The sequence below is a fragment of the Histomonas meleagridis genome (genome assembly GCF_020186115.1).
Source record: "Histomonas meleagridis strain 2922-C6/04-10x chromosome Unknown contig_20, whole genome shotgun sequence".
In the NCBI taxonomy this organism is placed as follows: Eukaryota; Parabasalia; order Tritrichomonadida; family Dientamoebidae; genus Histomonas; species Histomonas meleagridis.
Window position 1 is genome coordinate 2,904,603 of NW_027150805.1, and position 12,989 is coordinate 2,917,591.

General features: G+C 26.5%; 2 protein-coding genes across 2 annotated transcripts; one reads left to right on the top strand and one right to left on the bottom strand.

Annotated features, from left to right (window-relative positions):
* Positions 1 to 9,910: 9,910 nt before the first annotated feature.
* Positions 9,911 to 10,660, bottom strand: GO595_003393 (uncharacterized protein; the record flags this gene model as incomplete). Its single annotated transcript, XM_067916408.1, has 1 exon — positions 9,911 to 10,660. The coding sequence occupies one exon, from the start codon at positions 10,658 to 10,660 to the stop codon at positions 9,911 to 9,913; it is 750 nt and encodes a 249-aa protein (XP_067777194.1).
* Positions 10,661 to 10,753: 93 nt separating this feature from the next.
* GO595_003394 (uncharacterized protein) lies at positions 10,754 to 12,430 on the top strand (the record flags this gene model as incomplete). Its single annotated transcript, XM_067916409.1, has 1 exon — positions 10,754 to 12,430. One exon carries the CDS (start codon positions 10,754 to 10,756, stop codon positions 12,428 to 12,430), a length of 1,677 nt encoding a protein of 558 aa, XP_067777195.1.
* Positions 12,431 to 12,989: the final 559 nt, after the last annotated feature.

The window sequence follows — 12,989 nt, forward strand, 5'->3', positions numbered from 1 at the left end:
ATGTCAAAATCAATTTTAAAAATATTAGAAAAAGCGGAAAAGAAAAATTTCATTAATATAATGACTGGGGATGAGTCATGGTTTTATTTTAATTATCAAAGTTCTTATATGTATGCAGCATCACGAGATGAAGTGCCAACCCGTACCCAAAAGAAAATTGACAGTGAAAAAAATCATGCTGACAATGTTCTTCAATGGAAATTCCCTATTATGCATTGATTTTCTACCAAAAGGCAAAAAATATAATCAACGCTATTTCATCGATAATATTATTGAAGAAATAATTAAAAATACAAATGAGGATGAGGATCAATTGGACTTAGATCAAATGATGATTCATATGGACAATTGTAAAGTTCACAAAGGAAATTTAGTTCAACAAAAAATTAAATCAAATAAAGCTTAAATCCATTCCGCACCCACCTTATTCTCCTGACATCAGCCCATGCGACTTTTGGTTATTTGGTTATTTAAAAAAAATATTTGGAAGATAAAGAGATAAAATCGAAACATCAATTAAAAACTCAAATTTTAACGGCATGGGAACACGTCAATTTTGAAGAGCTTCAAAGCGTGTTCTTGGAATGGATCAAAAGATTGAAGTGGATAATAGAAAACAATGGAGAATACTATATCACATAAATAAACAAGAATATCTAAAATTGTTTATTCATTGAGATAGGAGGGGGGGTCATGACTTTTTGAACACCCTATAATTTCTTGATCAATTTTATGAATTTCATTTTCAGCAGAATTTATATTCATTTGTTGATCGATTTTATATGTATTGCTTTTAATTCTCCAAAGTATTGAATTTGGCTTTTCAAAATTAATTAAAGCTTTAGAAAAATTCATTATTATATCCAAATTTTTATATTTTTCAATTTTATCAAATATTAATGAAATTGATTGGAGCATTTCTAATTCAAGAGGATGTAAAAATTGTTTTAATTCTGATATTTCATCTTTTGAAAATGAGTATATTAAAGTCCAAATATTACCAATTAAATTTGATTTTTCATAACTAAATAATGATGATAATTGTCTTATATGATTATTTCGTGGATTTTCTACTCCAGATTCTGTATATTTATTAATAGCTTTACTTATATAATCATCATCCAAAATTTGTTTGTTTGCACACAACAATTGTTCTTTACAAAATTGATAAACTGCTGCATTTCTTTTATTATAATCATAACTTGAGTTGGTATTTCCTTGTTCAAAAGGTAGAACGCACTTTCCTTTGATAATAATTTTTGTTTCTTTTGAAAGCAATAAAGAATCTTCTTGATTAAAAACAAATCTTAGATAAATAATATTTTTTTCTTTGTTAAATTTAAAATCATATGAATTATTTTTGACTTCAATTGTAAAACGTATTTTTGCTTGATACAAATCTTTAAATAAAGGCAACCAATAACAAATATATTCAAATGACGTTGAAATAAATTTATCATATGGAAATATTTTATCAATTAAAGGTATTAAATTTTGATTTTTTTTCAAATTTGATATAAATATATTAAACTCTTGTAGATTTTGATTTTTTAACATTTTATTTATAATTTTAATAATATTAAATAAATCTTGTTTGGCTAATTCATATGGAATATATTGTGTGAAACACTGAGAGTTCTCTTTTGCAAATCTAATTAATAATTGAAATTTAGAAATTGGTTGCATTATACTTTCAAATGAAAGCAAATCTTTGTCTTTAAGTTGCAGATTTGAAATAGTTGAAATATCTAAACCTTCAAGCCCATTAATTATTTCTTTAAAAATATTTGAAACTATAATTATTGTATATAATTTTCCATAAATTAATTTATTTTTATCTTTTTTATATTTATGTATATTTATTATATCTAATGTTTCATCAAAACATTTCTTAATATATTGGATATCACCGATTTGAATATTTTTACATTTATTAACAAAGGAATAAAATGAAAATGAAAAATTTGTAAATGATTTTTTATCTATAGATTGAATTTGAAGAAGATGTCTTAAAATTGCTTCATTACGACTCTTTATATTTGATGTATTAATTTTTGATAATAAATTTTGTGAAGGTTCTTTAGTAAAATGATTTATCATTTGTTGTAGAAATTGTTGTTTTTTGCCTTGATTAACAAACGAATTCCAATATAGTCTTAAAGATTTACAAATAGGTACATAAATATTTTCAGATAAATCATTTTTATTTTCCTCTATCTTTTGATAATGAATAAAATTTAATATTATAAATTTTAGTGTTCTTCCTGTAAATTCAATGTCACTAGCGAATAAATCATGTTCACTTTCACTTTTACTTTTGGAAAATGCATGCATAAGTGCCATTCTTGCACCTATTTGAATAGAAAGCTTATTTGGAAATGAATTTTTAATCAATGACCCAAATAAAATTTGTGCAGAATATTCTATATTGGAATCAATTGGTGGCAACGTAAATGAAACACATTTATTTAAGAATGATTGATCAATTGTTTTATTTTCATTTATTGCTGTTGGATTATAAGTCATAATTAATCTAAAATCTTTATGAATTGTTCCATTTTTCTTAGAAAAATAATATCCTTTTCCGCATTCATATAAATTAAGTTCTGGTTCATCACCACAAAGTGAGGATATTTTCTCAGTAATTTCAGGTGGAGCTGATTCTATTCCATCAATTAAAACTATTTCTCCATTTTTAATTGCTTTAATTATAATTGAATCTATATGATTAAATCTATTTGCTGGTTGAATTGCATCTTTTATAATTTGTTTGGCTTCATCCAGAAGTTCTTTTTGATCTTTTTGAAGATTTCTTGAATTAGTTTCAAATTTTTCGATTTCTAAAATAAGATCTTTAAAATTATTAGGTTTCCATGCATTAGGGTTTTCATTGATATTATTTTTAATATAATTTTTAAGTTTATTAAATTTATTAAGCTTTGAAAATGCATCCCTTAATAAATTAATTTCTTTTATAGATATTGAATTATCAAGAATTGATTGCCCTGTTAAAATTGAAATTCCTGTATCTGCATTCATTTGATATATATAAAGCTTTTTACCAAGCATTTTAGCAAACAAGCGAATTGTATGCGATTTTCCTGATGCTGTATTTCCTTGAATAACACAAGCACGATTTGCAAGATAAGAGCAAGCTAAAAACAATAAACAATGTTTTTCAGGAAGAGTTAAACATTCTATAATTGATTGTATTTCTTCTTTATTTATTTTTTCAGTTATAATTGGTAAAATTATACCATTTTCATTATCTTGATTTATATAAATATTTAATTGTTTAGCTGGTAAGTTATAAATAAAAACTGGATTAAATTTCATTTCATTCATTTGAAGTGCATATAAAACTTTTCGAATGAATTCTTCTTGAGTAAAACGATATGCAAATAACATTTGTGAAATAATTATTTTATCAAAATGTCCATAAGTTGCATTTCGAAAAATAATATATTTTGTTATATCATTTAATGTTAAATTATGAGTTATCAATGATTCATTGCATATATTATTTGTTTTTAAATATTGCTCAAAGAATAATGTTGCCTCGTCAAAATATGGCAAATCTTCAAATTGCTTTAAAACTATTTTAGAAATATCATCATTATTGGGATCATAAACAATATGATAAAGTGATGAATATATTAATGATGTAGGCAAACGTTCACGATTTGAAAATCCATTTTGTGGATTAAATATTGCAACAAGATTCATTTTACCTTTTTTTAATATTAAACCATTTGATAATAAAATATTTTGATGATTATTGTCAAAAATACTCACCATTACTTCTAAAACAGCAGGCGATGCATTATTTATATTATGAAACACAATTATTGAATTAGATTGATTTGATTTCATTGCTTTAACAAGTTTTGTTTCAATTATACCAACACGAATATTATTATTATTATCTTTATCAATTGTTATTTTACCTAAAAGATCATCAACTTTTGTTGATTGTGATATAATAATATTTACAACTTCATAGCCCAAAAAATTAGCAATATAATTTATAGCTGTTTGCTTACCTTGCCCTGGTTTACCTTCAAATATTACTGGTGTATTTGTGATTAATCCTAAATGAAGAACATCAATCATTTCTGTAAATTTTCCTGTAAATGCAATTTTTTGATTTCTTATTGATTCGTTTGTTGTTTTTAAAGATAACCCTGTAATTTTTGATTTATAACATTGTGGATTTTCTTCAAGTTTTACGAATGGACATTCATTAAAGTTTTGCAATGTTGATGGTAAATCAATGTTTATATTTTTAAATAATTTTAAAAGGATTTCTCTTTGTTTTTGTCGTTCTAATAAACCTGAACATAATCGATATATAATTATACTTAAAATTAATTTGGTTTGATCTTCTGAATTTTGAGTATTAAATTCATGTTTTAATTTACTTAACATTTCAAAAGATTTAAGCATCTGTGGAAATTTAATTTGTTGCTTAAATTGATCATAAAATACTTTAGAGAAGTTTTGAAGTAAATCAATTTCTGGTTCTTTACATTTTAATTGATTTATTCTTATATAACTTTCCAAAACAGTTTTTCTTTCTTCTTCTTTATATTCAGGAACAGCGATAACAGTAAAACGAGACAAAACTGCTTCTGATAGTTTATATGGTGAATTTGATGTTGCAATAATACGATAACTATGATTAAATTTTATTAATTCTTTATTATTTTCTGGTGTAAATGTATTATGAATATCTTCATTTAATGTTAAACTATGTTTACCTGAAAATAATTCATTAAATCTTTCAAGAACTATTGTTGGAAGATTTGATAAATTCTTTAATATTAATGATTTTCTTTCAAGTATAGCAGATAAAAATAATCCTGGTCTAAATTCTAAAATAATATTTGATATAACACAATTATTTTGTTTATCATTTTCGAAAAGTTTTTCTGTTAAATGTTGAATTGCATAATGAAATGAATTTGGAAGTATTTTTATTCTATTATTTGTTAATTCTATAATTTCTTCTTTTGTTAAAGTCTTATTTAGTAATTTTTTTTGTAGTCCCAAATATTCATTATTTAGATAACACATTTTACAAATATATTCTAAATAAAATAATTTAGCTTCTTTATTTGTAAAGAAACCTGAGGATCCTAATAATTGTGATACTGTTGATTCTTGATTTAATGTAATTACTTTAGCATCACATAAAAATTGTTGTGCTAAAAATGTCTTAAATCCTGAATTACCTATTAATAAAATTGATTCCGATGGATCTGATAATAGTAATTGAAATGCACAATTTAAAAAAGAACTTAACTTAATAAGATTTTTTAATTCCTTATGTAAAGGAAATATAGTAATAGCAATTCCTGTGTTTCCTTTCATTAAAAATGTTAAATTATTTATTTTCTTAATTTCTGGTATAGATAAATAGCATTCTTTTAATTCATTTTTTGTATCATCTCTTAATGAAAAGACTTTAACAATTAAATTTAATATATCATCTAAAATATAATGAATATCATTTTCATTAACAGATGCTAATGTATAAAAAAGTATATGATGATAAAATGTTAAATTAGTATAATTATCATCATTTAAATCTTGATGATGTATACGAATAAATAATTTTGTTATATCACGAAGTGACCATGGAGGAATTATTCTTTGTTTTAATTTATTTAATTCAAGCATATACTTACCAATTTGTTTTATATTAGTGTTATTAATTATTTTAATTTGCTCTCCATTTTTATAACAACTTTTTGCTATATCTAAACATATATTTGATATGTCATTTTCGGTTTGTTCAGGATAAGTAAAATATCGAAATCTTGATGAAATTGATTCTGGTATAGCATTACGTCCAATTGTACCAAGTTCATTTTGACATGCAATAAAAAAGAAATTATTATTTACAATAATTGATTCACCAAGTCCAGGAATAAAAATATTTCTACCTAAACTTGGTTCCAATGCAGGTGCTAATGTTTTCATACATCCTGTTGTTGATAAATTCATTTCATCTGCAATGAATGTTAAGCCTTCTTTCATAGAAATAGTTAAAGTTCCATTATAAAAATATACTTTTCCATCTTTAATAGTAGTAGTTCCATAAAATTGATTTGATTTTGTCCCAGAATGAAATGAATACATTTGAAATCGATTATGATATATTGAAATAATTGGACGAATAGTTGCAAATGCTCTTGCTGCTGATGTTTTTCCTGCACCTGTAGGACCTGAAATACATACAGGTAAACCAATAAGTGATGCAGCAAATATTTTTGTAATAAATTCACAAAGAATTGAAGAATTTTCAAAGAAAAATTGATTATCATCATTTAATTTATTTGTTTTATCTAATAATAGTTGTAAATTACTATGGATTTTTGGATTAGGTTGAAAATCTTCATTTTTCTTTAACATATTTATGGCAAATTCCACAATATCTTTTTGATCTACGTTATTAATTAATAATTTGGAATAGATTACAACAGCTTTACATAAAAACGCAAGCCAATATATGGTCATTTTTGATTTTATAAAACTATCATATATAAAATCTATTATTTCTGGAGTAAATTCAAGTGAATTATGATTGTTTTGATTAAATGTGCGTAAATCTGGATCAGAATTTTCTTCAAATATTTCATTTTCTTCTTCTTCCTCTACTTCATCATCATCGTCGAAGGTTTCTACTAAATCATCGTAACTACTTTCATTACTCTCAAAATTTATTTCATTATAGGTTATTAAAATATCATCATCATTTTGTATATGAATATTATTATAAGGTTGTTCGAATTTCTTATATCTATTTAACAAAATGCTAATTAATTCTTTTGTTTCAAGTTCATTTATTTCATTTAATTGATCTTCAAGTACAATTACGTCAAATCTATTTAAAAAAGCAGGAGAAATAAAATGTATTTTTTCAATATCACAAGTACATAAAAGTCTAAAGTTCTTATGAATTGGAATTTGACTTTTTTGGGGATTTTCAGGAATATCAAACATCTTTTGTTCTCCATCATACGTTTGATCAAAAAGACTATTTAATCTTTCAGTTACTGTGGAAGGTGCTTCATCAATTGAATCAAGTACTGCACACTTACCATTTTGAATTGCTTGTGTAAGAAATCCTGGTTTCCATTGTATTAATTCATGCCCAGCTTTATTATTTTCAATTGGCTTTTGCTTTCCAATCAAATCAGAACAATTTATTTTTTCAGTGCAAATACAAAAGAACTCTTTCGTTTTTTCATTTTCATTTTTGTTTTTTCCATCATACCATTCTGAAACCCATCTCGCTAATTGTGTTTTACCACAACCTTTTGCTCCAGTAAGAATTACATGACGATTATTACTAAATGAAAATAAGATTGATTTTAAAGCAATTGTAAGTGATTCATTATGAAAACATTCAGGAAAATCATCTGGATATTGGAAATCATTATTTTTATTTTGACTTAATGATGGATATTTTTGAAGCGTATTTTCAAGTTCTTTACGTAACTGTTTTTGATATCTTGCACCATAAATTGTCATTATTGTTTCATTTATATTTGCACCATTAGAAATTGCTCGGACAGTTGCTGCTATTTCTCGAATTGTAAAACAATAAACATCTTCTGCAACTTCGGGTTTTTCAGACCATTCCATATGAAAATCGACTAACTTTGTAATAATATCATTTTCATCATTATATTTAAAACTATTTACTAATCCTTTACCAATTTTTAAAAGTTCTTCTTTATTAAATTGTGGGAAATTTATTATTTGAAAACGTGACAAAAATTTTAATCCTAAATCTTGTCTTTTGTTTGCAAATAATCCTTTGTTTGGATTTTGAGTTGCTATAAGTCTAAATTCTGGATGCATTTTGATTTCTTTTAATTGCATTCCAGGAATTTCAACACTAATTATACCACTATCAAGTGATTCTTCTATGCATTGTAACACAGAAGGCGAAGCTAAATTAATTTCATCTAATAATAAACAGTATCCTTCAGAAAAGGCTTGTAAAAATGGACCTGGTTTTACCACAATACCTGCCCATGAATCAAGTTCTCCAACATATCTTCCAAGTAAATCACTTATTTTAGTTTCAGAACTTAGATTGTATCGAATTAATGGTTTTTTCATTAATTTACACACAACTTCAGCACTAAATGTTTTGGATGTTCCTGTTGGCCCTTCAAGTAAAACTGGAATTCCTACAGTTAAACATTCATAAAGTTTTGATAATCTTTCTTTTGCGCCATCAGTAAATATAAAATTTTGCTTTGAAAGTTCTTCTTCATTATTAAAAGAATATGTAAAAGTATTTGCATTAATTTCAATTTTTTTAGTGATTTCAGAAAAATCTAATTCTTCTATATCTTTAAAATATGGATCATATTGCAAGCTGTTTAATTTTTTTTGAGTGGGTTTATTGTGTTCATCGCTAATTTTTGCTTTATCTTTGTAATTTTTAATTCCATAATATAAAATTTCGTTGAAATCTTTTTCATCTTCATCATAATGTTTACTAAAAATATCATTCAAAATAGTTTTATATGATATAGGTTCATTTTCATAAGAATATTCTTCTTCAGTAAGAAAGATTGTAGAAAAATCTTCTGGTTTTAAAGATAAAATTTCTTTATGTATTTCTTTAAAAGAAGGGCGTGACTCTGGGGTTTTATTTAAACATTGATAAATAAGAGAACAAATTTTATTTGGTATTTGTTGTGGTATATTTGGTTTTGGGTCATTTATAATATATTGATATAAATTTTCATTTTTGCCTTCATTTGATTCGAAGATATCATAATTCGAAGTTAACAATTGTAACATCAAAATTCCAAATGAATATACATCTGATTTTGTGTGTAAGCATCATTTAAAAGAATTTCTGGCGCCATGTAAATAATTGCGTTAATGTTTCTCTTAAAATCATTTTTATAATCAATTTTATGCAGTTTGTAAAACATAAAATCTGATATTATTGGTTTGAAGTCATCCATTATGAATATGTTATAAGAAGTTAACCTTCCGTGTATTATACCATTTTCATGTAAAGACTTCATAAATGAAGCAATACCTTTTAATATCTTTAATTTTTGTAGTGTTACGTCTGGCACTATATTATTTTGTAAAATTCTTAGAAATATATACAAAGATCTATTTTCATAATAGGGTAAAATAAATCCTCCTGCACTTGAGTCTGTAGGCTTAATAATATAGTTAAGTTTTATCATATGTGTGTGAGTAAATGAATTGTATTTATTATATAGTATTTCGAAAAAATCATGCGGAATCTTTTTAAATACATATATATTATCATAATTAAGATCTTTTCTTTTGACCTTAATTGTTTGACCATTTCCCAATATGCTTAGTTCCTCGAAATTGTCTAAGGAATAAAATTCATGATTCATTCCAAAATGGATTCTTTAAATTTGCCAAAATAAGTGGGCAATATGAAGTGATTTTTGTTCAACTATCTATAGGAAAATTCAACGGCTGAGTTTATCAAAATTGTATTTGTGTACACAAATAAAGTACTTTATTCAATCAGGATTTGAGCGTTGCCAATTTCCATTATCTGCAATATATTTAATATACATGAATTGTATTATAGTTTTGTTGACAAACTAGGGAACGGATGTCTGTGGCTTATAAGAAACATTTTCATATGTTTTAATGTTATTTGTGTAGAATTATATTAATATTAACTCTATCAGCTATAACATTAGGGTCTTGGATGATTGTTTTCTAATATTATTTGAATATTGCCAATATTTATTTGCAATTAGCGAATCAATTTTCAATAGATCACCAAGTGCACGAATCATTTTTCATTTTATTACTTTAAATATACTAATAGTAAATTTTATTTTATCTTTTTCAGCAACTTTAAAAAACATAAAAAAGCTTACACATTAATTCCATGTTCGATTAACTCTTTCACCTCATTTTTCTTAACATTTTTGGCAAATTCGTTCACGATTTGAGGCGGGAGGCCTCTGCTTTTTGCATATAACGCGCCTTGAATTGGTGGGATACCGGATAAATTTGGTCCGACAATATTCCATTTCGACCATATTAAATTACGCACAGGCTGCATTTTTGAGGGATCTTTAGCACCACTAATGAGTGAAAGCCATTTGGGATCTGAATTCTCATATCCACTTTTGAAATCCTTCTTTTCTATTCGAGCAATTGTATCGTTCGTGACGACTTTCATTAACCCACTCATGTTTGGGAGATGTTTACGAAGAATTTCTGGATCTTTTAAATCCTGATCTGACATATTGATAAAAGGTGATTTCGTTTTTGCAATTTTTTTCCAAGACCCTTGGAGTTTCGGATTTGAATTAATAAGCTCATTAAAAGCTGAACCTGTTAGTGTCTGTCTTACTTGTCGAAATGCTTCAAAAAGGATTTCTTGATCATTAGTTTGATATGCTGCATTAAGAAATGCTTCTTTTACAGGAAGGAGAGCAAATGCATGGCGATCAAATGGTTCTTCATTGAGAAATGCTTTCAAAAGTAAATCACCAATTTCTTCATCTGGAATATTTCTAGGGATTGATGGGACTGTTGTATAAAGTTGGTTCATTTCTGCTTTAAGTTTATCAATTTCCTGTTGAAGAGTTTCAAGATCTTTAGGTTCTTTCTTCATTTTATTTTTTCCCGGTGACTTTTTCTATACTTTATGGACCGATATGAACCGTTTTGTAAACTATTGTATTTTTCCTTTTCTTGTTTGCTCCAAATGGAGGCATTTACCCACCACAAAAATCTTGGTGTTACCAAAATGAAACAAAATAAATACCAACGAGCAATAGAAGATTTTAATAAAGTTATTAATGGTTTGTCACCAACTAATGATGAAGAAGCTCTTTTAAAAAGTGTTTGTCTTTTAAATCGCTCTGCATGTTATACTCAACTCCAAAAATACACAGAAGGACTTGAAGATGCTACAAATGTTATTCATTTATATAATCAAGTTCGACCAGAAGAAAAACAAAAGGCAATGACACCAGAAGAAGTAGCAAAAGATCCACTAACACCTATGCTTTGCCTCGCATATGTTAGGCGAGGTGAATGTTTTGAGTCTCAACTTGAATTTTTAGATGCCTTCCATGAATATGGAAAAGCTAATATGCTTATTCCAAATGGCGAAGGACAAAAAGCTCTTCAAAGTCTTCTTAAGAAAGTCAATATTCCAGCTATTGATCAATCAGACAAAGATCTACAATTATTTTCTTTAATTCTTCTACATTTCCTTAATGAGTCAGATCTTATTACATCTCTTAACAATCTCATAGAGTATCTAAAAGTTTCAGAAATTTCCGAAGATATTCTAAAGAAAATTAATGATACCAACTGTTCCAATATTTTATATGGTATCATTCAACTCTATGGAGATAACCAACTTCTTGTCGATCAATCACTGATTTGTCTTCAGTTTCTTGCATCAAAAGGCATCGCGACCGTTTGTAACGGTTATCCGATCATTCGCCATGTAATGACGCAATGGGAGAATGATTTAAACATTATAGGTGATTGTCTTAAATTGCTTCGTATTGCACCGTTTAATTTATATAAAATTCTCTCTAAAGAGAACTTTATTCCATTAATCACTGAATCCCTTAAAAAGAAAATTACTGATGATGAAGTTGAAGCAGCATTTTTCCTTCTGTTTCAAATTGCTAATAGTCCAAGTTTACTTGTTGAATTAGCTGCTGAAGAAATTGTTGATTTAATTATGGAGAAAAAGACGAAATTTTCACTTTTGCTTCTTAGTAAACTTTCGATTCTTCCAGAGTCATTAAAACGCGCGGAAGAACTTAAAGCATCTGAATGGATCTTTACGATATTATCTAAGGATTCCATTGAAGATGACGAAATTATTGCTTCATCATTAATACTTTCACGTATATTAATTCGTAATGTATTTCTCGAAGAAGAAAAAGAAGAACAAACTAAGAAATCAAGACAAGCATTTGATTTGCTTGTTAAAAATGTAATGAAAAACACTAAAAATCATGAAATCATTGCAAACGCTTTCGCTACTTTCTCAATAGCAATTGATTATGCGCCAGAGAAAGTAAAAGAGTTGAAAATGATTCGTTTGGCTTCCGTTTTGTTGAGTATACATATGGGATCAGAAACAGCAACGCAAAATTTGGTTGCGTTTTTGTACGAGTCATCAATTAATGGAATGATCGATGACATTAAGGAAAATAAAGCAGTGCTCCCAACTGTAATGAAGGCGTTGTCGAAATACCCAAGAAATGAACCAATCGTCGAAAGAGCTGTGGCGTTGGGTTATTTGTTGAACCATAAAAATAAAATGGATTTGATAAAAGCTGCTTTGACACAATTCCCTAATTCAAGCTTCTTGAAGGAATTCGTTACAAAGAATGAAGTATTTTCAAATAAATAAATAAATTTTCATTAGTTTTTGATTTAAAGAAATTTTATGAATAAATATAATCAATATTTGTATGTTTTATTGTGAAAATTTGTCTGTTTTAATGATTTATCAAAGAAAGAACGATCAGAAGTACGTTACTGATATTTTAAACGTGCACAAAGAATCAAGAGAAAAAAGATGAAATTTGAAATAGACAGTATTTTTACTTAATAATACCAGTATTTATATCTAAAATTCAACCTGGAAAGATCCATATCAATGGTTCAGAAATTTATATTAAAATATGTGATTCAAATCCAAAATTATTATGCCAAATTATATCTCCTTCGACTGGAAGAGGACCCATACAGATTAACAAGGGAGTTCACATGGAAATTGAAATTAATCGTTATGAATTACCCACAAAATTACCCATTATTTTCCTCTTAGTCGATGAAGAAGACAATGAATACTGTTGCGGTGTAAACGCATATGATCTTTTCCAAGAATCAACAAAATTCAAAAGAGAATCATCTATTGCAAGAGAAACTTCCAAAATTTTTTCACCTTCATCTCAAGAAGTCGGAAT